Source organism: Ursus arctos, chromosome X, assembly GCF_023065955.2.
Source record: "Ursus arctos isolate Adak ecotype North America chromosome X, UrsArc2.0, whole genome shotgun sequence".
Classification (NCBI taxonomy): Eukaryota; Metazoa; Chordata; class Mammalia; order Carnivora; family Ursidae; genus Ursus; species Ursus arctos.
In genome coordinates, this window is record NC_079873.1 from 44,228,383 (window position 1) to 44,254,420 (window position 26,038).

At 49.1% G+C, this 26,038-nt stretch overlaps 1 protein-coding gene across 1 annotated transcript in view; it reads right to left on the bottom strand.

Annotated features, from left to right (window-relative positions):
- The window catches only part of LOC113247521 (IQ motif and Sec7 domain ArfGEF 2), a 77,214-nt gene that overhangs the window by 32,162 nt on the left and 19,014 nt on the right, over positions 1–26,038 (bottom strand). The window contains 1 exon segment of the mRNA XM_048213501.1: positions 20,191–20,220. Within this exon segment, the coding sequence (XP_048069458.1) occupies positions 20,191–20,220 (30 nt within the window).

The window sequence follows — 26,038 nt, forward strand, 5'->3', positions numbered from 1 at the left end:
TGACCACCCCCACCTCTTCTTCCTCTCCCAATCTCTTATATGTTGGTCCCTCTTCCCCAGTTCTGCCCTGGTCCTCTTCTCTTTTATTCCACACCCTGTTGTCAGCAGTCCTCCTCCATTGCATAACTTCAGGGATGGCTTAGGACCCCTCCCCCATCTCTGTCTCTGTCTCTGTCTCATGGTCTCTCTCCTGGGTCGCAGACCCATCAAGCCTAATGCTCGCAGGGAGCCCCACCAGGACGGCCCTTCAGGCCTTCAGAGCTCATGGGGACCTCACACTCAGCATCTTACCACTGCAAACCCGTCCTCTGCATTCTGCAGCTTAGTGAAAAGCACCACCATCCATCCAGTTGCCCAAGCCCGAAACACACCTGGGAGTCATGCTAGATTCTTCCTGCTCCCCTAACAAGTCAGTCACCAAATTCTGCCGATTCCACCTCCTCATCTTCTACTCCTCTCACTCCTTGTTGGCTCTTTCTTCAATCATACTGGTTTCCCTGCTGTCCCTCAAACATGACCCGCACACTCTTGCCTCAGGGCCTCTGCGCTCCACGTTCCTTCTGTCTGGAACATCATCCCCCAGAGAGGCATGGCACCAGACACATTCTATATATTTAGTTGTTTATTTATTTGTTATCCATCTCACCCACCATAAGATCCATCAGCACCAGCATCTGTTCTATTCAGTGCTGTATTCCCAATGCCCAGCACAGCGTCTGGCACTCAATAAATATTTGTTGAATGAATGACTCCATTGCCAGACCTGAACACTGAAACTCACTGTGAATTCCAACCTCTGCCATCTCTACTCCCTTCCACCCCCACTATTTATTCAGCCTACTACTCCAGTTCTCTCTCCCTCCCAATCACCCTCAAACACATCTCCTCTGCTCTATCCCCAAAGCCACTACCTTAGCTTACCTCTCTCTTGGATTACCACAGCACCCTCCTCCCTAGTTTCCCTTCTCTAAAAAGCCTCTTTGATGTGTCACTTTGCCTACTCAAGAACTGCTCATGGCTCCCTAGCTGCCAACCATGAGGAAGGAAGCCTGAATGCCCCAGACAGCTGTTTGAGGTAGGTCTAAGCTCCGCCCCCTCCCACATTCAATTTCACCATCCCCCACCTCCGGGCCTTTGTGTGCTCTCCCAGAGCATCCTCCCCTACCTCTGGCTCTCCAAATTTTTATGGACCTTGAATGATTGACTCAAACACTACTTTCTTCAGAAAACAACCTGACTCACAAACCAGACGTAAATCCTCTCCAAAGTCCATAGAGAGATAAGTGTCTCCAGTGTCGTTCTGGGATCTTCAAGAACCAAGTAGGATGGAAGTTAGTAACCACCAAGGACACTGAGTGCTGGGTAAGCATTAATAGAGGTTCCCTTTTCCTCTTGCACTATTACCCTCAATTCATGTCTCTGTGGCCCTCTGCTAATGCCAATTCATCCTTGTCTCCTCCCTTTCCTTCATCTTCTATTGAGTCTATCTCATTAATATCTCTCAAAGGCTTTTGATTCCATAACTTGAAATTAAAATGTTTCTTTATGACAAGTGCCCAGTCGAGTAGGGCAACAGGGTAGTTCTGCTCAAATCCATTCCCTTCTGTGCCAACACTCCAGTTTAGGCCCTCCAGCATACAATCCATTTCTCATAGTGACCGCTAGTGTGATGTTTCTAAAACAGGAATTTTACCAAATTTCTGTCCTATTTAGAATCCATTTCCATGACACTTTGTCACCAACAACATTGGTTCTTGACCTTTTTGGAGGAACACAAACCCTTTATGCATGTAACAAAAGCCATGGACCATCTTCCCAACAAAAAAATGTCCATAGATGCACACACAAAACATTTCGCACTCAATTTCAGGAGGCTCATGAACCACCTAAAGCACATGCCACCCAGGTTAAGAACCTCTGGCCCTACCCAATAACATCTAGGTTCTCCTGAATATGCCACTCCTTCTGCCTGAAATGTTCTTCCACACTTCAGCCTTCTGTCCCTAACTACCTCTTACTCATCCTCTAAGACTCACCTCTTAGACTGAGTTGACCTGCAGCAGTCCTGGACTGGGCCAGATCCCTTCCTTTGGGCTTCCACAGCACCCACCCGCCACCATGAGCCCCTCTATCATAGCCCTCCTCGGTCTCCCCAACTGACTGGGGACTTGCAGAAGGCAAGAGCCATTACCCAGCATAGGCCCTGGCTACAGCAGAACTCCGTAAGTGTCTACTGAAATGAGCACTAAGAACAGCTACACTTTTTTTGAGTACCCATTTATGTGCCAGGCCCTCAGCAACTGATCTCATCTATAAACCCCATGATGTTGGTGGTATTGTGTTTCTTTTAACAGATAAGGAACTAGGCTCAGAGATGTGAAGGGACTTGTTTATGGTCACCCAGCTAGTGAGTGAAAGAACTGGGAATGAAACTGAAATGTGTTGGCACCAGTACAAATTTTGCCCACCAGGCTTCCCTGCCCTGGACTGTGAGACTGGAAGATGGCATCAGTAGAAGAACAGGGCCAAGAACCAGGGCTAGAGTGCCCTGTCTGGGCTCCATTTCCCAGGGCCACCTGCCCATTTTTTCCTTCCTGTGTCACCTTCATGGCAAGACCAGAGATGTGGCTCTTTCTTCTTATAGTGCAATCCCCTCCATCCTGTGTACTACTCTCAGCCTGCTCATCTCAAAGCCCCACTGTGGTCAGGCCCATTCTTTGCTCCAGAACCATTCCCAGATCCAACCCAATCGAATGCTACATACTTGGCTATGAGGAACACAAGACACACGTGGTCCCTGCCCTTCAAGAGTTGATAGTCACCCAGGAATTCTACATGTACCATCTCCAATCCTGAATCAGCCCTGAGAGGTAAGTGGTCATTAGCCTCATTACACAGATGAGGAAACAGAGGCTCAGAGGTTAAATGGCCTGCCCACAGTCGTAGAGTTGGTAAGTGGTCAAACTTAGATTTGAATAAAGAAAGGTACTGACTCAACTATTTTCCCCCATTAGGTCATCTTGTTTGGAAGAGCCAAAAAAGTAGACAAGACCACTTCTGGAAGGGTTGGGGGACAAAGGAAAGCTATTACTCTTTCAAGACTCAGTACCCATGTCCCCTCCTGTAGGGTACAGATGGGATTAGGTGCCCTTCCTCCAGAAGCCCTCTGAACCTACTTCTTTCCCATAGCAAACCACACTACGCTGTCATTGTCTATGTGTCTCTCCCTTCTAGACTTGAGCTCCCTGATGGTAGGACCAGATACAATTCATTCCTGTATCCCACAAAGGTTCAGCACAAGGCCTTACCAATGGTAGGCAGGACAAATCTTGCTGAATGAATAAGGTGGTATTTGAGCTCGTTATTAAAAGGAAAAGCAAGATCTGAACAACTGGACATAGGGAAATGGTATGAAGGAGGAAGGAAATAAGTTAGGGAAAAAGTTAAGGAAAAAGGCCAGCAATTTTGAAATTATGACAGGATGTGTATAACACGTTTTCATCATCGTTATGTGGATTTTCTTTTCCTTTCAACAATGGGATAATACTACAAGCTCTGTTCCGCAACTTGCTTTTTTCCATATAACAGTAAGTCTTGGAGATCCTTCCATGCCCATATACAGAGATAGACCTTTTTCTTTTGATCTGTAAGAGCATTCCATAGTAGGGGTGAATCATGAAGGAAAAGCTGCTGTCTATTGATGGACATGAAGGTTGTTTTAATTTTTCACTATTATAAACAATGCTGCAATGAACATCTTTGTGTATGTCTGGAAGTAGTTTTGAAGGATAGGCTCCTAAAAGTTCAATTGCTGGGCCAAAGGAATGCACATTTTGTTTAAAATGTAGCTAAAAGTTATTTCTGTTGCTTTAAGATTTTTATAGACTGACTAAAATATTATTCCTACTCACACAATCCTGTCTTTATTTTGAGTAGCATACATCATGCAACCTTTTCATTAAGAGTTGGCTGAGAATGCTATCCTACAAGGGCATGTGATAAAGAGTTGCACAGTACAGTTTATGCTTGCAGTTGGGACTGAATGTTTTAAAAAGACCTCTGGTTGGGGGACCATCTAGTAGTAAAACATTAGAGAAATCTACCTCCAAGACATGGTTCTCAGGTTCGAAGTGTTTAAGATTCTGGGGGCAACTAACAAATATGTGCCACAAAAACTGCACCAATTTGCACTCCAGTCAAGGAATATGAGAGGTTCTGTTGCCTCACAACTCTTTCAATCTGCTCAATTTTGGCACTTTAAAATTGGTGTTTCATTGTTGTTTTAGTTCCATTTCTTTAGCTATGGGCAAGCTAGAGTATCCTTTTTCATTCATCAGCTAATGGATGTCGATTTCTTCGCTGAATTGTCAAATCACGTTATTTCTCTATTCTAAATGTGGTATACAACTTTTTCTTATTGATTTCCAGGTGATGATATATAGACAGAAATATTAACCTTTGCCTGATACCTATGTAGCAAATACCTTTTCCTAGCCTGTTATGTTTTAACTTTGTGTATAGTATCTTTCTCCACACAGAAGTTCTTAACTTCAATGTAGCCAAAATTACTGCTCTTTACTTTATGGCTTCTGGGTTCTTAAGTCATGCTCAATAAGGCTCCTTCACCCTAATATTATAAAAATATTATGTATTTTCTTCTGGTACATTTATAGTTCTATTCTTTGTATTTGATTTTATATGAGACAGGGGTTTAACTTCATTTTTTCCCCAATGGTGGCCAATGGTCCCATCCCACTTACTGACTCCCTACTGATTTGACATGTGTTTTTTTTATCATAAATTAAATTCCCATATGAACATATGGGTTTGTTTCTAAACTCTCTATTTTGCTCCGTGTATGTCATTGTCTATTTCTGTGTTAATATATGTAATTTCTGCAGCTTTATGGTAAATTTTGTATTTAATAGAACAAGTTTCCCCCCTCATTGTTCTTCTTTTCCAAAATTTTCTTAGTAATTCATGGGGATTTACTCTTCCAAATGAACTTTAAAATCCAATTGCTCAATTCCCAAAGAAAATAACCACTGAAATTTTAATGAGAAATGCATTGAACCTTTTGACCAAATTGAGGGAAAAAATATCATTTTTACCATATTCAATCTTCCCATCCAGGAACAGGATAGGACGCTTGACTATTCAAGTCTTCTCACAAACTTTGGTGAAATTTTAGTTTTCTACAGAGAAGTATTTCATGTTTCTTGTCAATTCCTAGGAATTTTATCATTTTCCCCTACTATTGTGAAGGAAATCTTTTTCTACTATGTCTTCTTTTTTTTTTTTTAAGATTTTATTTATTTATGTGACAGAGAGACAGCCAGCGAGAGAGGGACACAGCGGGGATTGGGAGAGGAAGAAGCAGGCTCCCAGTGGAGGAGCCCGATGTGGGACTCGATCCGGAACACCGGGATCACGCCCTGAGCCAAAGGCAGACACTTAATGACTGCACTACCCAGGCGCCCCTCTACTATGTCTTCTGATTAGATATTGCCGGTATTCAGAGAAGCTAATGGTTTGGGTATATATTTATCTTTTATCTAGCTATCTCACATAATTTTCTTATTAGTTCTAATAAATATTCCTTTTATTCTCTTAGATTATTTAAGTAGACAACCACATCATCCTCAAAGAGTGCTAATTCTGAGTCTTTCTTCCTAATATTTATACCACTTTTTTCTTTTTTTTACCCCACTGGTTAAAACTTCTAGAAAATATGTTGGTTAGTGACAGTGATGGCAGTCACACTTACTTTGTTCCTGAACTTAATGGCAGTTTATTTAGTATTTCACTATTACATTTGATGATTGTCTTTGGTTTCTGATAAAAAAATTCTTTATCAATTTAAGGACATTTTCACTAATAGCTTACTATACTAGTTATCTATTGCTGTGTAACAAATTACCCCAATACAGCAAGATATAACTAGGACACTTACTAAGAGTTCTAAAATCAAGAACGGATGTGTAATTCTATCAGATTATTTTTTCAGCATTTATGGTGATAGGTATATGTTCTGTTTACCTTAATCTATTAATGTAATCCATTACAATAACAGCTTTCCTAATGTTGAACAATCCCTGTGCTCCTGGGACAAACCTTCATTTGTCACGATACATTCTTCTTTCGATACACTGATGGATTCAGTTTGATACTATTTTATTTAAAATATTTGTGACTTTATTAATATATGAGATTAGGCAGATTAGGCTATAGTTTTCTTTCTTTTCTTTTCTTTTCTTTTCTTTTTTTTTTTTTTTTGTCTAAACCTATCCAGTTATACTAGCTTTCTGGAATGAACTGGGAAGCTGTCCATTTTTTTCTATTATCCGATCTTTACAGATTCTATAGAACTTCCATCACACCAGAACTTCCATAATACCAACTGGGCCCTGGTACCATTTCCGAGTAGAAAACTTTGACCATCTTTTTAACTTCTTCTATATTGTTCTATTCTATTCAGCTTTTCTGTCACTCCTTAAATCAATATGGTAATTTTTATTTTCCTAGAAAACCACCCATTTCATCTAGAGTTTCACATTTATTGGTACAAAAGTATAAAAGCATCTTTTATGACTTTTTTCATCTCTTCAAAATCTGTGGTTAAATCCCCTTCATCATACCTTTTTTTTTTTTTTAAAGATTTTATTTATTTATTTGACAGAGAGAGAGACAGCCAGCGAGAGAGGGAACACAAGCAGGGGGAGTGGGAGAGGAAGAAGCAGACTCCTAGTGGAGGAGCCTGATGTGGGGCTCGATCCCGGATCGCCGGGATCACGCCCTGAGCCGAAGGCAGACGGTTAACCGCTGTGCCACCCAGGCGCCCCATCATACCTTATTTTATTTATGTCTTTCTTGCCTTTTTCTCTGTCCTATTTGCCAGAGGACGGTCTGTCTAGTTTACTCGTCTTTTCAAAAACCACCTCTTAGTTTATCAAATCTTTTGTTTTCTATTTCATTAATTTCTGGTTTTATCTATAGTGATTACTTTATTCTGCTTTCTTTTGGTTGTTCTTTTTCTAAATTCTTGAGTGGAATAATTAGTTCATTTAATTTAAACTGTCTTGTTCTCTAATAAAAGCATTTAAGACTATAAATTCTCCTCTCGGAATCCCCCATGGTCACATCCCGTAGGTTTTGATATATAGTATTCCCGTTGACATTTATTCTAAATAGTCTATAATTGATACTTATCCTAAATAGTCTATAAATTCCATTCTTGTTTCCTCTTTCACCCAAGTATTTTTCAACTTTCAAATAGACCTAACCTTTTTGCCGTTGCTATGAATATTTCATGTTATTGCATTACAATTAGAAAATGTAAAATGTGATTTCCAATTAACTTGGAAATAATGTTGTTCTCAAAGGTGTGGGCGATTTTTCCCTCTGCCTAAACACCCTTCCCCATCCTATCCAACTGGCAAACTCTTACTCATCCTTCAAAACAGCTCAAATATGACATATTCTTGAACCGACCACTCCCACTTTGGGGGGCAGGTATCTAGGGAAGGATTTTTAAGGAAGGACAAACTACAAACAGAACCTGAATGTCCTCTTTGGTCTCCTACCTGGTCTCCCAGTCACTCTCCTCACATGCTCAGACATCCATTCTACATTCATTCCAGGGGCTAGAGGGAGATGGGGGAGGGGGTCTGGCAATGCTGTGGCAGATTTGTCCGGAAGGGTGAAGGATGGGGGGAGGGATGGGTCTAGCTCTTACCTGCTCTCTGCCAGCCTGCCTGAGGGGGTAAGCTTCATGGAGTCAAGGACCTGAGTAGGACAGCAATACTGGTGTAGAGTATGAGACGCTGTGGACCTGAGAGACAGCAAGAGACAGAGAGAAAGAGAGACAGAGAGAGAGACAGGGAGGGAGGGGAGAGGCAGGATGGGGAGTAGGGACAAGGAAGTGAGAGCGAGTGGGGAAGGGGAGAGGGAAGACTGGGAGGAATGGGTGTTGGAGGATTGGGAATGGAAGAGAAGGGGTGGGAGGTGGGGAGGTAGGGCAGGAGGGAGAGAAGGGAGAGATGGAGGGAGGGAGGGAAGGAAGGAAGGAAGGAAGGAAGGAAGGAAGGAAGGAAGGAAGAAAAAAAGAAAAAAACCACAAAGTCAAGAAAGAGAGGACGGCACTCAAACCACAAACAGAACACAACGACAACAGGGGGCAGCAGAGACAAAAGAGCCGGTCTGGGCCTCCTGTGTTCCAGGTGACTCCATGGGGACCTGAGCCACGGAGACACTGGGACACCACAGCAGGGAAGGGGGAAGGGAGCCCTCCTCACACCAGACGCCACACGGGTAGGGAAGAGGGGAGGGGAGGGGGGATGAAAGAGAAAGGGAAAAGCTGTATTGGGGGGGCTCCCCCTTATAGAAGACCCCTTATAAGAAGGGAGGAAGAGATGGAGAGAGAAGAGGCTCTGGATCCAAAGAGGGGGAAGAACCCAGGCCAGGTGGGTGGAGGAAACACTGTAGGGAAGAGAGGGAAAGGGACAGAGAGAAACCGAAAGAGACAAGGAAAGGGTGAGACAGAAAAGGAGAAAGACAGAGAAAGAGGAAGACAGAGAAAGGGCGAGACAAAAGACACAGAGAGAAGACAGGCAGAGGCAGAGAGCCCCAGAGCAAAGGAGAGGAGAGGCGAGGGCGGAGGAGAGCTGAGAAGGTCTCAGTGGTCTAGGTGACAGGATGGGACTGGCGCTGAGTGGGTGGGTGGGGCCCAGTGAGCCAGAGGACAGGGTCGTTCCCAGCAGGAGTCTTGGCTTCCAAGGCCAGTGCTGTGCCCCCAGCCCAGGGCAGAGCCCACACTCCACCCCCCCACCCCCCCACCCCCCCAGCACTGTGCCCCCACCCCTAGTGCAGGGTCCAAAGGCCCCTGTGCCTCCTGCTTCCCACGATTAAAGTCCAGAGAATGGGCCGGGGGGGCGGGGGGGGGGAGGCAGTAGGGTAGTGAGGCTGAGGGCCTGGTTTATCCAGTGCAGGGTGGACGCTGAGAGTGGAGCTGGCCCTTTCAGGTCACCCAGCCCCTGTCCCCCACAAGCCCCTGAAGGCAGGTTGTGGTCAGGGCCTAGCTGTTCCAAAGCGCAAGAAAAGGCCAGGAAATGTGGCTGCAGGCCATTCCAGCTACCCAGTATCTCACTTGTGATTTTGAGGATGCCCAAATCTTAGATCCTTATAGAGATCTTAGAATCTGAGACTGTTCTTGTCAGAGACTCTGAAGTAATCATCATCATCAGAACAACTGTTTTTCAAGTGCCATCTATGTGCCAGTCATGAGCCCCAGTTCTTGACTCATTATCTCATTAAACCTGAGAGGTAGAGCCCCTTCAGCTGCTGGAATGTTCGTATCAGAGAATCTCAGCGGCTATGCGGAGCCCTGCAGTGCTGAGCCAGGCTAGCATGCCAAGGCAGCCACTCGTTACACCCCTCATAAGGCCCACAGACTGTGCTGCTCAGGGCTCCAGTGTCCTTACAACGCTGGGCACCCAGATGTCCATGCGCTCACCCACTCTCGCTAACTCCCTCCCCAAGCCAAAGGCCTCCAAGAGTCCAAGAGGGGAGCCAGGAACCAGGAAGCCAGGAGGCTGCTGAATCAGCAGCCCAAGGACCACGTCCAGGCCGGGGCAGGGAAGGAGGGGGTCAGGCTGCAAGGTGGAGGGGGCTAGTTTCCTACCTGCTACTCCTCCCGGGGGGCTCCATGGGTCTGGACCTGTCCCGAGGGCAGGCCCCCTGGCCGGGCGGTGCCTCCACTGTGTCACCACCCCCTCCTCCCCAGCCCTTCCCTAGAAGGAGGAACCAAGGAGGCGGGGCCAGGCCAGCCGGGCGGTAGGCCAGACTGCAACTGGAAACTTTGCTCCTTCCCCTGCTCCCCCAGGAGGGCTGGGAACTCCAAGTAAGAGGAAGCAGTTTTGAGAACTCACAGTGACTCCTCTGGGCCAAACCCAGGCTAGGCTCCCTATATACATCTTTGCTGGAATCTCCCCAAGCACCCTCTTAAGTATGTGTCACTAGCCCCACTCTCCTGAGGAAAAAACTGAACCAGAGATGTTAGGTAATTGGGCACAGGTACTACAGCTACTAAGTGGCAGAACCTCAAGATCAAGACCTGGTTTGGCCATTCCCCAGATGTGGAGTCTGTCCCCTCTGTCATATTGCTGCCTTGTGAATACAGAAATCTTTCCATAGAAGCTTTTCAACAAACATTCTCATCTTCTCCACAATTAAAGAGACTCTTGTTTTCTTGTTGTGCCCGGATGTTCCAGATCAAGTAATATTCAAATCAACCATTTGGGGAAATCAAGATGAGGCCCTGGCCAATATTCCTGACCGCTGCAATAAGCTCTCATTCTCTCCTGTGTTGTTTCCTGGACTGGCTAAGAGAAATGCTCCCTGAAGAGAAGAGCAAAAATCAGAAGAAACGCCGTTCTGGATCAAGAGGCTCTTCTCCCAAGGAAACTGCCCTGCCTGACTTGACAGATGGGGAAATTGAGGCCTAGAGAGAGGAAGAGTCTTGCTAATGTTCACACAGCCAGTCAGACTAGAATCCAGATGCCCTGACTCCCCACCTACCTATCACAATCATCTCTGTCTCTCTCTCTCCTCCATATGGGTGCAGCCGGAGAAAGGAGAGAATTTGGACATGTGAAGGATTGGGGAGGGGGGTTTCCTGAAGAGGCCCACAGCTCCAGCTCAGAGTGCTCCTGTCCTTTCATGGCCCCAGAGTCTAGGCCCCTGGCTGTTCTGAGCAGAAGGCGGCCCTGGGAGGGGCCAGGGGGGCAGTGATCTAGAAGGAATAGGAACTGACAGGCAACAGGCCAGCCTTCCTGTCTTCCTGCCTCCCTGCCGGGGCAGCTGGTTCCTCTCAAGAAAGCCAAAGCCGCTGAGAGAGATAGGCCCTCCGGACCACCGCAAAGTTGGCATCTGTGGGCCGGTCGTGGCCTCCTCTCCCTCTTACCACCCTCTAAATCCCCTGTCCTCCAGGCGCGGCTCCAGCCTCAACCCCTGCTTTTTTCTCTCTCCTTCAGCAGCCCTTCTCACTCCTGCAGCAGCTGTGCCCTGTCCCCACACACCCCTGGCCCAGACCTTCCTCTTGGCCTGGTAGGAGCTGAGAGACAGAAATGCTAGTCCCGGCTTTATGGCTGAGGTTGTGTGACCCAGCGCAAGCTCCTTTCGCTCTGTGGTGAGGCAAAGAGCCTACACTGGGGTGCCTGGTAAGAGCGAGTGCAAGTCCCAGCTCTACCACTTCCTAGCTGGATAACCCCTCTGAGGCTCAGTTTCCTTATCTCTAAGAGACAAGTGGCAATTTCTACCTCGTGGGTTCTTGTGAGGATTCAGTGAAATGAATGTACATCTATGATGAAGAGTCAGCTTGAGCCTGAAAGAGTCTGACCCCTCTCCCAGTAAGACAGGGGAGACCCACGGGGAAGCCTATTTGTTTCAAGGAAGGGGAGAATTCTAGGAAAACATCTCTGAGCCACTCCTGGAATTCAGACATATCTGAGAATGTTGGGTAGACTCGTGTGATGACCCCGTGGCTGAAAGGAAGAAGAATTAAAGGTGAGGAGCTTGACCCCAGCCACAGGGCACTGGAGGGGCCTTCACTCCCTTATTTAACAGATCCTGTGGACCAGGCACTGGGCCTGATCTCATGGAGCTTGTATCCCAGAGAAGACAGACATTCACCAATGAATGGAATTAAGCTGGGCAAAAAGTGGTGGTAGCAGGGGAGAGTGTTCCAGGCTGAGGAAACAACTTGGACAAAAGACCTGAGGCGGTATTTCCAAGAACTGCGAGGAGGCCAACACAGCTGAGCGGAAAAAAACAAAGGGGAGAGAGGCAAGACTGGAGATCTAGGCAGGGGTCCAATCATGCAGAGCCACGGAGGCCACGGTAAAGTTTCAGTATTGATACTAAGAGCAGTTTGGCAGCCTGTGGTTCGTGGGCGCCCCCATTGTGGGGAGAGGGAGTATCTCTGAAGCCCTTGAAGTTGCATGGAAAATATTAATGAGTAACAGCATGTCTGGGGGGGAGAGAATAGCTTTCATCAGATCCTCACACGGGTTTATGATCCCCAAAGGGCAGGGAAGCACCTTATATGATTCCATTCACTAAGCGTCAACCATAAGCTAGAGGGAGGCACCCTGGGACCTTCTCTGAGCTGGCTGCTACCCCCCACCCTCCAACTAGTCTCAGCCTTCTCCCCCCCCATCTTCAACCAGTACTCCACCGAGACAGAAGCACTTACATTCTCAACCACACGGCTGTCCAAGCCTTCTCTTTGCCTCTGCTCAAAAAGCCATTCCCCACCCCCAACTCCCACTGCCCCCTCTCCACCTCGCTAGCTCCCCTTTGTTCTTCACAAGTCAGCTTAGAGGCTGTGCCCTCTGGGGACCCGCCCTGACCTCTCTCCCCTGTTTCCTTCCCACCTTGCGCTTGTCTCAGCATCGCCTGTTCACGTGCTGTTGCTCCTTCTGGGCCAGGAGCCCTGTGGAGACAGGGGCTGGGGCTTATTTATCCCCGTGTCCCCAGCACCCAGCACAGGGCTCCTAGTCACACGGGTCAGTAAGTGTGGTAGACAATCCACCCTGCGGCGGAGGTTGCAAGATGGGCTGGTAGACACTAGAGGGCACTGCAGCCACTGCAATCACGGCCTGATGCTGCCCAGGCGGCCCCAAGGCGGCCCCAGGACCAGGTGCGCAGGGAAGCAGAGAAACTCTGCTCCTGGGGCCTGCAGCTCCTCAGCTCTGGGCCTAATTGACCAGAGTCCCAGTTACAGCTTCCCAATTTACCTTCTGCTCCCGTTCCAGACCATTTCTCACGACAGCCCCATTCCCCTGCAGATACAGCTTTAGTTCTTCACAAATGCAGGCGCCAAACACGCCTCCCACAGTCGTGGCATAACATTTTCTGCTCTGCCCCGACTCTCCACTTCGCCTCGCCCCACCCTCACTGCTCACCTGGCCAATTCCTACTTGCCCTCCCAGTCTCAGCTTAGATGTCAGCTTAGAGAAGCCTCCCTGACCCTCAGGCTGGGTTGGGTACACTTCTGAGAGGTTCCCGCCCTGCACTTCCCCGGTAATTGTCTGTTTTCTTGTCTGTTTCCCTACTGGACAGTGAGTCTCCTCAGAGCAGGACTCTTATTCATCGTTGTATCAACTGCTTCTAATTTAGCGCAGTGCCTGGCACATTGGAGGTGCTCAATAAATCATCCTTGAGGGAATGAATGGATAGATGGATGAATGGATGGATGGATGGGTGGACAGGTGGGTGGGAGGGTGGGTGGATGGATGACTCTGGCAAGTCCCTTTACCTCCACAGGCTTCAGTTTCCCCACAGCGGTAAAGTACACATAATCACCTCTACTTGGCAGGGTGGCCGAGAGGCTTAAAGAGAATGTGTGCCAAATGCTCCCTGGCAGTACCTAATATGCAGCAGACATTTTGTGGATCAAAGCAATTATTAATATTTGGAAGAGTTAAAAAAAAAAGGAGGGGAGGGGAGAGAAGTTGAAGGAGACCCTGCCCGGAACCTGGGATGGCGTCTCCCACTCACATTTACCATTTACACGTGGAAGATGGCTTTAACGATCATGAGAAAACTATCATTCTTATTAAAAATAACAACAGCACCTTCTATGTGCCAGGCCAGAAACAGGAGGCCCTGGGGAGGCGGTGGGCAGCCTCCAAGTCTCAGCCAGAGGATGTGAGGCCAAGGCCGTGGGCATTGGCCCTGCGTCTGGAGAGCAGACATAATGGGCACAGCTGGTTCCAAACTCTTTACTCATAGGTGAAAACTTGTCTAAGAGGTCATTAATTCTCTCTGTAATTAATATAAAACTGCAGGGGTTTGTATTAATGGAAAAGTAAGCTCAAGCGTCAAGCTGATAATATTGATAATGTGTGCTTGTAATTATATACTGCAGATAACTATAAATTCAGTCACTGCACTAATAAAATGTGAAAATTCCCAAAGCAACCAAGAACTCAGTAGCAGCTGGTACCCTGATGAGCACTGACGCCAGTTGTTCCGAGGTTATGAAAATCACCACACACTGATAGCAACGGTAATATTCACTGTGCACTTAAAAGCTGTTCTGGCATTTAAAGGGGGGAATTATTTCGATAAAATGGGGTGTTTTAAGAAAAGAACACGGAAATTGAAAGCACAGTGAGAAAAGGTCAACTTGCATTAGAGTAGGAACGGAAGTCTTGATGGATGGGCAATCTTAGCACCGTGGGCTCTGAGCAGACTGTCCCACCCCAGGCACTGACCTCACTTACGCACCCAGAAAAACTGCTCACTGTGGAAGTATTTGACCTGTCTCCCCTCACCCACTTCTAACAGAACTGACTCCCCCCCACAGCTCCTTGTTGTTTTGTGTTACCACAGGCTGGACAGAAACACCGCAGTCATATGGAATGGACCCTTAAGCCAGAAGGTCACATAGCTTGTGAGCTGCCAGCCACAGCAAGTCGTGTGAAAGCAGAGGAGGCTAGTCCAGAGAGACAAGTCAGTGACTAAGAGATGACAGGGATCAAGCAAGCCATGAGCTACAGAGAGAACGAGACATGGGCCTGGGAGATGCAGAGAGAGAGAGGGAGAGAAATCTTGGTCCTTGACTTCTTGGTCTTGCTTCCAGTTGGTGTGAGGCCTGGCTATATATACTTCATTTCTCAGATTCTGTGAGATGGAGCCTCACAATAGTCCCCCCCCCACTCTTTATTCTGGAGCGAGTTTGAGTGGGTTTCTGTTCCCTGCAACAAAATGTACCCAGACTAAGACAAGGGAAAATTGGGGATATAAGTGCAGGGCTTGCATAAGCAAGACCGCATAGGGAACATTATGCAGGGAGCGGGGAAGGCAATTATAAAGTGTTTGTGTTTGCTCACTCAAATGCTCCCTCATTTCCTGACACTTGCTACCACAGACACACGCTATAGCCACACACACACACACACGATGACATTCAGTGGCATGCAGAAACAAGGGCAGCGATGACTAGATATGCTTTTGCGCAGACACCCAGACGCACAAGGACACGTGCCAGTGCCCCTGTGCTCTCCGCACCCACATGGACACGGAACCGGGTGGCACACCGGAGTGCACCGACACGCATGAACACAGTGGCACTGCCCGCGAGGCTCGGGGCAGGAGTCGAGGCTTGACTGGGCTCTGTGAAGCCTCCCTCCCCAGCTGCCAAGTGACTCATCCCCAGGGCTGCTAATTAAAGCCAGGACAGAGGGGACAGAGGCAAGGGGAGGGGAAGAGAGAGAAGGCAAGTTTATTTTGGTGCCAACCAGGCACGCAGCCACCTTAGGGGTCACCCACTTCCTGGGGCTGGGCCAGGCAGAGGCAGGGGAACACAAACAGGAAAGGGAGGGAAGACCCTCTTACCCCTTCTTGTTCCTCATGAGCTTCCTGGAATGGCAACTCCTTTGGGAAAATTACCCAACTTCCCCCCATTCTCCTCTATCCCACTGACATCCCAGCTCTACCCACTCCAGACTCTTGTCCTTACAACTGGCTTCTCCTTTTCAGCACCCTCCCATATGGGCTTGCCAGAGCCAGCTCACTTGTGTCTCTACCCCACTTTTGTCCCTCCCAACCCCCAAAAGACCATCCACCACAGGTCTAGTACACAGGCAATGCTCTATGTGCTTCTGGAATTCCATTGGGTTGACTCCTGTACAGTGTGGTGACTCCAACTCTGATGGTCTGAATTCCTATCCTAGTTCTCCTGCGGGATAAATGATTTCAGCGAAGATTAGTCTCCTCACTGATAAAATGACGAGAATATACACCTGATAGCATTATTATGGAGATTAAATGAGAGAGTATAGGTAAAGTGGCCAGCAGGGTGCCTGGCACGTAACAGCTTTAGCTAATGTTCACTAAATGCTGCCGCTGCTAACACCCCACCTCAGGCCCGGGGTAGCAGCAATTACACAGAACCAAGTTCCAAGCCTGGTTCCACCACGCAGTCCCCGGGGAACCTCAAAGTCGCAAAAGCTCACAGAGCACTGCCTCATCCGAAAAATGGGGATTCGTGATGTGACACCAGAGATTTACTGTAAAGATTTGAGCCTGTCAAGCATCCCGTGTGGAGCCCAGCCCTTAGAAGCTGCCCGGTAAATGGAGCAGTGAATACTCAGGGCAGCAAGGAGAAGCTCAGACCTTTGGGGCCAGAGCATCCCAGGAGGGAGGAAGCAGGCAGGGTGGATCAGGGCAGCCAGGGAAGGCTTCCCAGAGTGAGCAGGACTGGAGTTGGGCCCCCAGAGCCAGAAAGGATTCAGCAGACACTAAGTGACAGGGTTCCAGGCACAGGACGCGATGGGAACAGAGAGCTGGGCAGGGCGGGCCACCAGGCTATGCCACCAAACAGGAGGCGGCTTGGGAGGGAAGACCTGGACACAACTGGGTTGCCTCCCGGGACTGGTGGCGTCTGAGACATATGGCTGGGGGAGCCTCGGGAGGTCCGTGAGGTCTCAGCCACCCCAGACTGCCAGGAGGTCAAAACAAGGAAGAATCTTAGAGATGATCTAATCCAAACTCGGTCAGACAGATGGGGGCACTGAGGCCCGGAGTGGGAGGCCTCCTCTGGGAACTGAGCCAGCAGTGGCTCCTCCTCCCACTTCTCCTCCCCAATGCAGCGGCTCCCGTTGCCATGGGGACATCCCTGGCTCTGCGGGTGTCAGTGGCTCCCCCACCTCCTCCCTCCTTCCCTAGCAACAGGCCACCTCCTCGGCTCTCATCCTTGCGTGCCTGGCAACCCCAGCCTGGTCCCCAAGGCCCCCTCGTTTCAGCCTGACCCTCCCTACCACGGCGGTGCCTCTAAACCCCGGGCTCCCTCACCTTCTGGTGGCAGAGGTACGGCCCCTCCTACCTCTGGGGGCACATCTCCACATTCCTCAAGCTTGACTCTCCAGTAAAAGACAATGGATTGGGGTAGACGAGGGCAGAGGGCACGACACTGTATTGAGCACTATCATATGCTGAACACTGTTTTATTTCCATTTCTCTCATCTAACCCAGAGAAGTCAGAATTGTTGTCCCCATTTCACAGGTGAAGAAGCCAAGGATCAGAGAAGTTCAGTGACTTTGCAGAGAGCGCACAGCTAGGAAGCAGGCTCCCTGAGAGCTAGCTTTGTGAACTTCAGCCATCGCCCTCTGCGGACCTTGGTTTCAAGTGCCTGTAGCCTTGACAACTTCTCACAAATCCACAGGAAGTCCGGGCACCTTCCTCTGCCCACAGCCCTCACGCAACACCAGCTGTGCAGCTCTCATTAGACTCCCCACTTCCTCTGGCACCTCATACTTAGAAGCCCTCAGGCCTCGGTGGTTTTCGATCTACCGACCCTGCTCCCTCCTTGCTGCTCTGTTGCACAATAGCCAAGGCCTAGCCCCAATCCTTGGCGTTTCTTCTGCCCACCTAAACCTTTCCCTTTTACAGACACAGACACACGATGTTTATTAGATGAGGACACTGGGGCTCCAAGGGATGAACAGACTTGTCCAAAGTCACATAACTAGAAAGTGACCTAGCTATAAATGGAGCCCCTCTGTCCGGATCCAGTCACTCCCCTTGCTACCCTGCAGAGCCCAGTCTCTCTCCTCCAGCCTTCCCTGGTCCCACTGATGACAGAAGGTATCTGACCCAGGCCCAGTCCGTGTTCTGAACTTTAACATTAGCTCTTTTCCTGCCCAGATCTGTTTCAGCCCAATCCCCTGCGCCTGCTCTGATCCTGCCCTCACTTCGGAAGCAAGCTGGTTCCACTTCCAGCGATGTGAACCACCCCCACGGCCACGCAGAGTCTGCATGTCAGTCCTCCACAGCTGGGGTCAGAGTCTGCCTTCTCCAGGAAGCTCTCCCTGATCCCTAACTGAAGTGAGCACAACATCTATGTGGGGTCCTGGGAGCGTCCTCACACGGTCCCCCCCCCAGCCCTGGTTCCAAGTTCCAGGGTCTTCCCACCACGTTTGCCTGATCTTGCCCCACAGGTGCTATGTTTTAGGACCCTTCCACAGCCCAAGTGTGACCCTTGCTTCTCAACTGCTGAGTCCTCAAGGCCCCCGTAGCCTCCTGGACTATGGGCCCAAGACGGATGTCGCGCAGCACGTCTTAGTAAACCAAATGCTGGCTTTGGAACCAGACAGCACAGGGTATGTATGAGTCAGAGTGGTGCCACCCTGACCTCTTGCTCTTCTTTTCTCGGGCAAGGCGCTGACCCTCTGGGGCACCTCATTTTCCTCATCTGTAAATCAGGGATCCCAATCCATGTCTAACAGGGCTGTTGGGAGCATTAAATAAGATCATGTTCAGAGTTCTTAATATGTGAGAAGCAAATGATAACCGCTATTATTACTAATATTAGGAGGATGATGAGGAGGATTATTATTATCTGCAAGGCTGTCAAGAGCTCCCGCAGTGGCAGCGTGGGCAGGGCTCTGGGCTTGGTGCCAGGCAGACCTGGGTTTGAATCCCGGCCCAGCCATCTATTCGTTGCGTGGCTGTAGGCAAAACCCATAACCAGCCCAAGCTTCAGTTTCTTCAACTGTAAAACAGTGATAAGGCCAGCCCAGGTTCCACCTACAGTGTCACTGGGGGGATCAAACAAAAGAAAGTCCCTGACAACTTTTGTTAAGTTGTAAAGTCCCAATGCATGTCATCATGACTTATGATTATGATCATTAGTAAACACCGGGAGCTATGGGTCCCAGGAACTTCCCTGCTGGGGAGAGCTGGGAGCTAGAGATGCCTTTGATCAGGTTCCTTGACGAGTAGCAGAGCTATCAGTGCTCAGAGCCATGCTCGGTTGCTTTTCTCCAAACCCGCAGTGGGACAGCGGGATCCGTGTCCTTTGCTAAACTAGTGCCTTCTTAAACGCTAGGACAGGCTGTGCCCGAGCCGTACTCCTTGGCTGCCTGCTGGGACTAATTGCATCTTGTCGTGTACTCTTTGCCTGGACGCTGGGCCTGACTGCCTCCATCACAGTCTCCTGCCTTCCCGCTTGCCACAGCCCCTACCTTGGCCCTAGGCATCAGCGTGCTTGTCCCACGGCCCCTGCCTGGGACGCCAGGACGCCGTGTGTCTCATGACGCACTGCACTCTCGGCTGTATGCTGCAATCCTCAGCCCCCCTCCCACATCTGCTACCTGAATGGCAGGACCTGGGCTGCTGTATATGGTCAGGCAAGCTGTGCCCTGTGCAAGGGTTCACAGCCAAGAGGCCACAAATGGGGGCTGACATGCAAACTGAGCTCTGCTCCCTGAGCCGGGAACCCCGGTGAGAGGCTGCAGTAGCCCTGTAGAAAGGAAACATTCCTCCCACCGAGCCACTCAGTGGATTCCACCCTTCATGAAGGCACTGTGTGTGCTAGTTAGGCACTGTGTAGCCCTGGCTGGGACTCAGTGTATCCATCCCATGCTTCGGTTACCTGGGCCCCCCTCATCTCAGAGGCCAACCACATCGCCCCTGGCCTCAATGCTAAGACTGAATGGGCCCCAGCCTGAGTCCCCCATCATTCCCATATAGACCCTAGCCTTGATACTTGTGTCTTTGCCAAGCCTCTGATGGGTTAAGGCCCGGGAAATGTACAAATAGCCCTTGTCTTTATCCCAGTTTTACTCTCACCTCCCCAAGTGGCAGACTGATCACACCGTGACAACTTACTGAAGCTTGTAAACCCTTTTTAAGCAAGCATGTAAATACAAAATGTACCCTTTTCACCATAATGCATGTTTCTAATGTGTAGAATGTGTCACATCGAAAGTCCACCCTTATGCCACTACTCAGGGCCAGCGCAGTTCGGGGTGGAGCACCAACACTGGACCAGGGAAGCCCCACTTCTCTCATAGAAGGTGGAGAAGGTCCCAGGTCCAGAGCCGGCCTCTCTGCAGGTTGGCTTTCCCGTCTGGGCAGCAGCCATGAGTCCCTCTGGGGTTTAGCCCAGCCCAGAGGAGCTAGGGTCAGAAAGACTGAGGAACAGTTTTCAACCCCCTTCCCGCACCTGCCACACTCACCCCAGTCCTCCCACTCTGCTCCATACCCACTCCTAATACCAACAGGACAAAACCCCTGGGCTTGACCCCCGCCCCTGCCCATGGATCCCTTAGTAACCAACCAGAGGGCCCAACCCCAGTCCCTGTCCCATCTCCCAACTGCTACTAGAGAAAGGGGGTACTGACCTGACTGTCCTGGAATTCTCACCATCAGATCTGAAAGGGAAACAGAAAAAAAAAAAAAAACCCAACGATCAGCAATATGCTCCGTATGCTTCTTCTCCCAGGCCCTATGCAATGGCCTTGCGGCCCAACACATGTCACAAATGTGAGGGGTAGGGTATTTCATGCAGAGAAGAGCCAGTGCGAAGGCTGGGAGATGGTGAAGGGCCTGGCTGGGTTGTTGGGACAGGGAGGGAGACAGTGTGGCTGGGGTGGACCGAGCAAGGGGAGGAGTGGTAGGTGGTGAGGTCAGAGAGGTGCCAGGAACCAACCATGTGGGGCCTGGTGGGTCAGAGGGAGAAGTGAGGCCCAAATGCAAGTGGCTGAGAGGCAGCCTGCAGCTGTGGGCCAGGGCACAGCTCAAGCTTTAAACACAGAGAGACCTAACCTTGGATATTGGTTCTGCTACGTACCAGCCCTGTGACCCAGGCAAGCCACTTCCCTTCTCAAGACCTGAGCCTCAGTCTCCCCATTTGGAACACAAGGCCAATCCTGGCAGGGCTGTTGGGATGATTAAGCCCTTTGGAACCCAGCAGACAAATGCCAGGTATTATTAACAACATAGAAAAAGCTTTGCCAATTGCCTGGTCCAACCTGCTTATTTTCTAGATGAAGAGAAAGAGGCTGAGGGGTAAGTGAGTCAGCTGCTGGGCTCCTTTCTACTACATTGGTCTGCCTTCTTCATTGTGAGGCCCCCTCAGAGGTGAAGGAAGGGCGAGAGAAGAGAATGGAGTGGAGGACAGCTTTGAAGGAACTGAAGAATGAGCGGAATCTGAACCACACCCCTCTGGCTGCCCCTCCTTAGAGGGGGGTGTGTAGTGAGTTGGGGGGAGGATTGGGACAGTGGAGCTGGTGCCTTGGGGGTGGGGAAGGGGAGGAAGAAGGACCAGGGAACTTGGAAGAAGTGGGAAAGTGTGGGAAGCAGCCTTTCTCATCCCCTTTGTCTCCTTCCTCCTCCCTCACACTCCTCCCCACTCCCCGCCCAGCCTCTTCCCAGGCAGAGAAGACAGAGATAACACATCACAGGCTCTGTCCTCAGGTGAGAGAACCAAGACTCAACCTCAGTGAGAGGAACATCATCTATGCTGGGTGCAAAATGAGAGAGGGATGCACAGGGAGAGGAGGTGGACCTCAGGAGGGAGTATTTGTTAGAAGAGTGAATGGAGCCCTCACGGGCAAGGTGGGGCAGACAAGCATCAGGGTGCTGGAGCTCTAACTGTGTGAGTACAGGGCTCCCAGTTTTTTTTGAAGATTTTATTTATTCATTTGAGACAGAGAAATATAGAGAGACAGAGAAATTGAGAGAGAGAGAGAGAGAGAGAGAGAGAGAGCACATGAGCAGGAGGAGAGGGAGAGGGAGAAGCAGACTCCCCACTGAACCTGGAGCCAGAGGAGGTGGGCCTCGATCCCAGGACCCAGAGATCATGACCTGAGCCCAAGGCAGACACCTAACCATCTGAGCCACCCAGGCACCCAGTTCTGCTACTTATTAGCCACATAATCCTGGGGAAAGCATTCCCCTATGCCCAGCCTGAGCTTTTTGACTTGGAAAATGGGTGGGGGAGAGAATTCCTCCTCTCAACAGGTGGCTGTGAGGCTCCGCCTAGCACAGTGTCTGCGTGGCACGTGGTGCATGTTCAGCCAAGCACAGTGGCACTAACCTTTAGCCTTCACAGCCCCCTAAAGGACAGAGGACCAGGGCCACAGAGCACCTTTTTACATTTATTAAAACTTTCCATCTCACTCTGCAGCAGCAAGATTGCTCCTGAGGCCCGGCCCAATTATTCACAGGTGCCAGGTCGGAGGGTCTGACTTCAATGACTCCCCAGCTGTCGACAGAATTGAGGTCAAGCCCCTCAGCCACTCTCCCTAACACTAACCCTCTGCTCCATGCAGGTTTGTCTTCTCACCACCCCACCCCCAACCCCCAGCACACACTTAATCAGACCCAGACCCGGGAATATGAACCTTCCAGGAGCTCGCGGGCCCGGCCACCTTGCCCCAATCTACTTTAGAGCATAAGCAACCTATATAATCATCTCCATCAGCGTGTGAATAATCACTGAGCCCCTGCTATGCACCAGGCACAGTGTCAAGCTCTTTCCTTACATTATCTACTTTGATCCTGCAATGTGGGAACTGAGACTCAGAGAGGTTGAAATGATTTGCCACACATCATACAAGTAGGGGAACTTGGCATGAACCTCAAAGCTCGTGCTCTTACCACCACTCTCCACTGTACCAGGGGCTCAGTGCTGGGCACATACGCAACGTTAAAGTGAGTTTCCTTATCCTACTTCCCTAATGTCAAGACAGACTCTTCCTGTCTAGGGCTCTTTGTTCTGCGAGGTTATCACATAGGCACCTCTGCTCCAAAAGCATTTCTCTCTCTCTTTTTTAAAAGATTTTATTTATTTATTTGAGAAAGGGAGAGTAGGAGCAGGTGGGGGAGGGGCAGAAGGAAAGGGAGAAGCAGACTCCCCACTGAGCAGGGAGCCCAACGCAGGGCTCCAGGGCTCGGGGCTGGTGTGGGGGGGCGGCTCAGGACTCCATCCCAGGACCCTGAGATCCTCACCTGAGTTGAAGGCAGATGCTTAACCGGCTGAGCCACCAAGGTGCCCCTCCAAGAGCATTTCTATGGGATGTGTTACAGTCCTCAAGATAGCAGCTAAGGGCAGCAAAAGAGCTCTGAGCCATGATGCAGAAGGAATTAACCAGTTCTCCTCACTGTGGACTGATTCTTACTAGTTTGAGGGTCTATGGCATCGTGTGACCCTCAATGTAGGGGTGCATCCCACCTCAGAGGTTTACAGCCCCTTATACATTTAGTATATTATTAATTATGTGTAGATAACAATCACCACTAATGCTGCCCTTTCCTATACCTCTTTGGGGCTAATGCCCTGCCTAATGGTCAGTCTACCTCTTACTCCACGGAGCCGAGCCACCATTCTTTGGGAGGCAGCACAGACTTGGATAAGTCACCTATAAACAATGGACCTTGGTTCCTCACCTATAAACAATGGCGCTATGTTAGTTGAGTTCCAGACAATCTTCAGGCCCTAAAATATGTCGTTCCTTCAGAATGCCAGAGTTTCTCTTTTGTGTCAACTGGGTTCAGCTGTCTACATAGAGACCCAAAGACCCAGGGTACCAGGCCTCCTTTTATCAGTCCATGTCAGGAGAAGAGACCCATCTCTGCTGCTACTTCCACAGCCTTCTCCTAATGAAAGGCCACTTGGGACCCCAGGGTTCTCAAAAGGTTTAGCTGGGCCACTTCCTATCCTCAGGAGTGGTCCTCAATAAACAGTAACTTATTGAAGCCTCTGAGTACAGTGACCACATTTTCTGAACCAAAAACTTGGCTATGTAATCTGACCAAGGATTTTGAGTAATCTCTACCCCCAATGTGGGGCTCAAACTCACAATCCCGAGATCAAGAGTCTCATCCTCTTCCCACTGAGCCGGTCAGGCACCACTGATGGAAGATTTTGATGGTGCTGCTTCCAGGTACAAGAAGCAATCTGGCAGATGGGACAATAAATGGCAAAATATTGAAAGTTCCTGAACCTGTGAGGGGCTTATTGGGATAACAGGGCAGAATAACTGAAAAGAATGTACGCCCCTGAGTTGCCATATTGGAGTTTGTACCCTCACCTCCTGACTGGTTCCCTGCCTCTGGTTTCGGTCCTCTGAGCCATCTGAAAACAGTACCTGGGGAAACAATAAGGTGCCTCACCCCAAGAACCTGGAATTAGATAAACAAGACAGTCCTCTGAGAGCTAAACTAATAAACATAAAATACATCAGAAACGAGACATGCAAAGTTACCCCAAAGAGACAGACTGGTCCTCAAGTCAGGATTTGAGTTGAGTAAAATGTCAAAAACTTGGGTGTCCAACAGAAAGGAGATTGGACACCCATGGAGGTAGATTTTTTTAAAGGACGCTTGAAGGAGGAGCACCTGGGTGGCTCAGTCGGTTAAGCGTCTGCCTTCGGCTCAGGTCATGATCCCAGGGTCCTGGGATTGAGCCTTGCATCGGGCTCCCTGCTCAGCAGAAAGTCTGCTCTACTCCCTGCTCATGCTCTTTCTCTTTCACTCTGTCTCTATCAAATAAATAAAATCTTTAAAAAAAAAAAAAAGGAGGGTTGAAGGACAACTGTGAACTGGGCTCCTTCCAGCAGTGCCCTGAGGAGAAAGAGGTGGGCACCCTGGCCCAGGGATCTCACAGGTCTCTCAAAAAGCTGAGAACCAGCCCTGGGATAGCCAGGCACCTTCTCTCCTAGCCATCACCTTGTCTAACTACAAGTCTCTTCACTGGAGTACTCCCTTCTCACTGCTAAAGGAACTTCTCTAAAATGCAAATCAGCTGACATAGTTCTGCTTCAAGTATTCAGTAACTCCTTGCATTGACTTCCCTGCCTGTCCAGCCCAAACTCTCCAAAGCTCTCCATCTCACTCTGCCCTCCCATCGACTTTTCTAGCACATCTGGTATTTACTACCTGGAACACTCCTGCCCCTCTTTCGGTCTTTTAAGTTATTTATTTTTATTTTTTTAAAAGATTTTATTTATTTATTTGACAGAGAGAGAGACAGCCAGTGAGAGAGGGAACACAAGCAGGGGGAGTGGGAGAGGAAGAAGCAGGCTCCCAGCGGAGGAGCCAGAGGAGCCGATGCGGGCTCTATCCCACAATGCCAGGATCAAGCCCTGAGAGGAAGGCAAAGGCTTAACGACTGAGCCACCCAGGCGCCCCTAAGTTATTTTTAATTGTATTAAAGTGATATGTGAAACAGTTTTAAAAGTCATATTGTAAAAGTATCTTAACAGAATGAAACTCCTTTTCAACAGTATTTTTCTGAGTTCACTTTCAGATTTCTAAAGTATATGTTCGTATTGCTAATCTGCTTGGGAAATTTGTTTTCTTGTGTGTCCTTTTACATTTTTTTTTTGCCAAAGTAATAAATGTATGTAGATTTTCAAGTCACACAGGACTGCGAGGGTTGTAACAGAAAACACAAATTCCCCACTCTACCCCCTTCCCACCCCTAACCCCCACTCTCACAGATAAACCCTCTTCAACTCTTTTAACTGCTTGTTCAGGTATTTGCCTCCTCATTGCTGAAGAGCCCATGTGGGGTGCCTGGGTGGCTCAGTTGGTTAAGCATCTGCCTTTGGCTCAGGTCATGATCTCAGGGTCCTGGGACCGAGTCCCTCATCAGGCTCCCTGCTCAGCAGGGAGCCTGCTTCACCCTCTGTCCTTCCCGTCCCCTCCCCTGCTTATGCTCGCCATAGCATATGCTATAACTACATTTCCTTTCCCATACAACTTTTCCTTTTCCCTGGTGTTGATGGTGGTGACAGTGATGATGATTTTGCTTGCTTAGTTTTCTTCGTGATTGGTTCTCCCCAAACTGTCAGGAGTGCATTTCTCCTCTCAATGTGTTTTGACACCTCAGGTAATCCATCAGATTTTCTTTCTTTTTTTTTTTCCCTTCGAGGGAGGGACAATTGCATTGTCCCGACTGCAATTCAGGCTGGGCACTCTCTAGACCCGCATAAGAGTGCAAGAGGATCTTGTCCCCTCCCTCTCACTGTGGGATTCCTTTTGCCTCTCTTCTGCGTTGGATTTCCTGTTTCCTAGATTCCTTGGCCTTTTTTCTGAGTTTGTGTCCACATTTTGCTGGAGCACATTCTCTAGCGCTCCTCTGAGAAAAGAGGACTGGGACATAAAATCTTTAGACCCCATCTGTCTGAAAACGTCTTCCTTATGCCCTCCGCCTTGATTGATACTTCAACTTAGTATAGACTT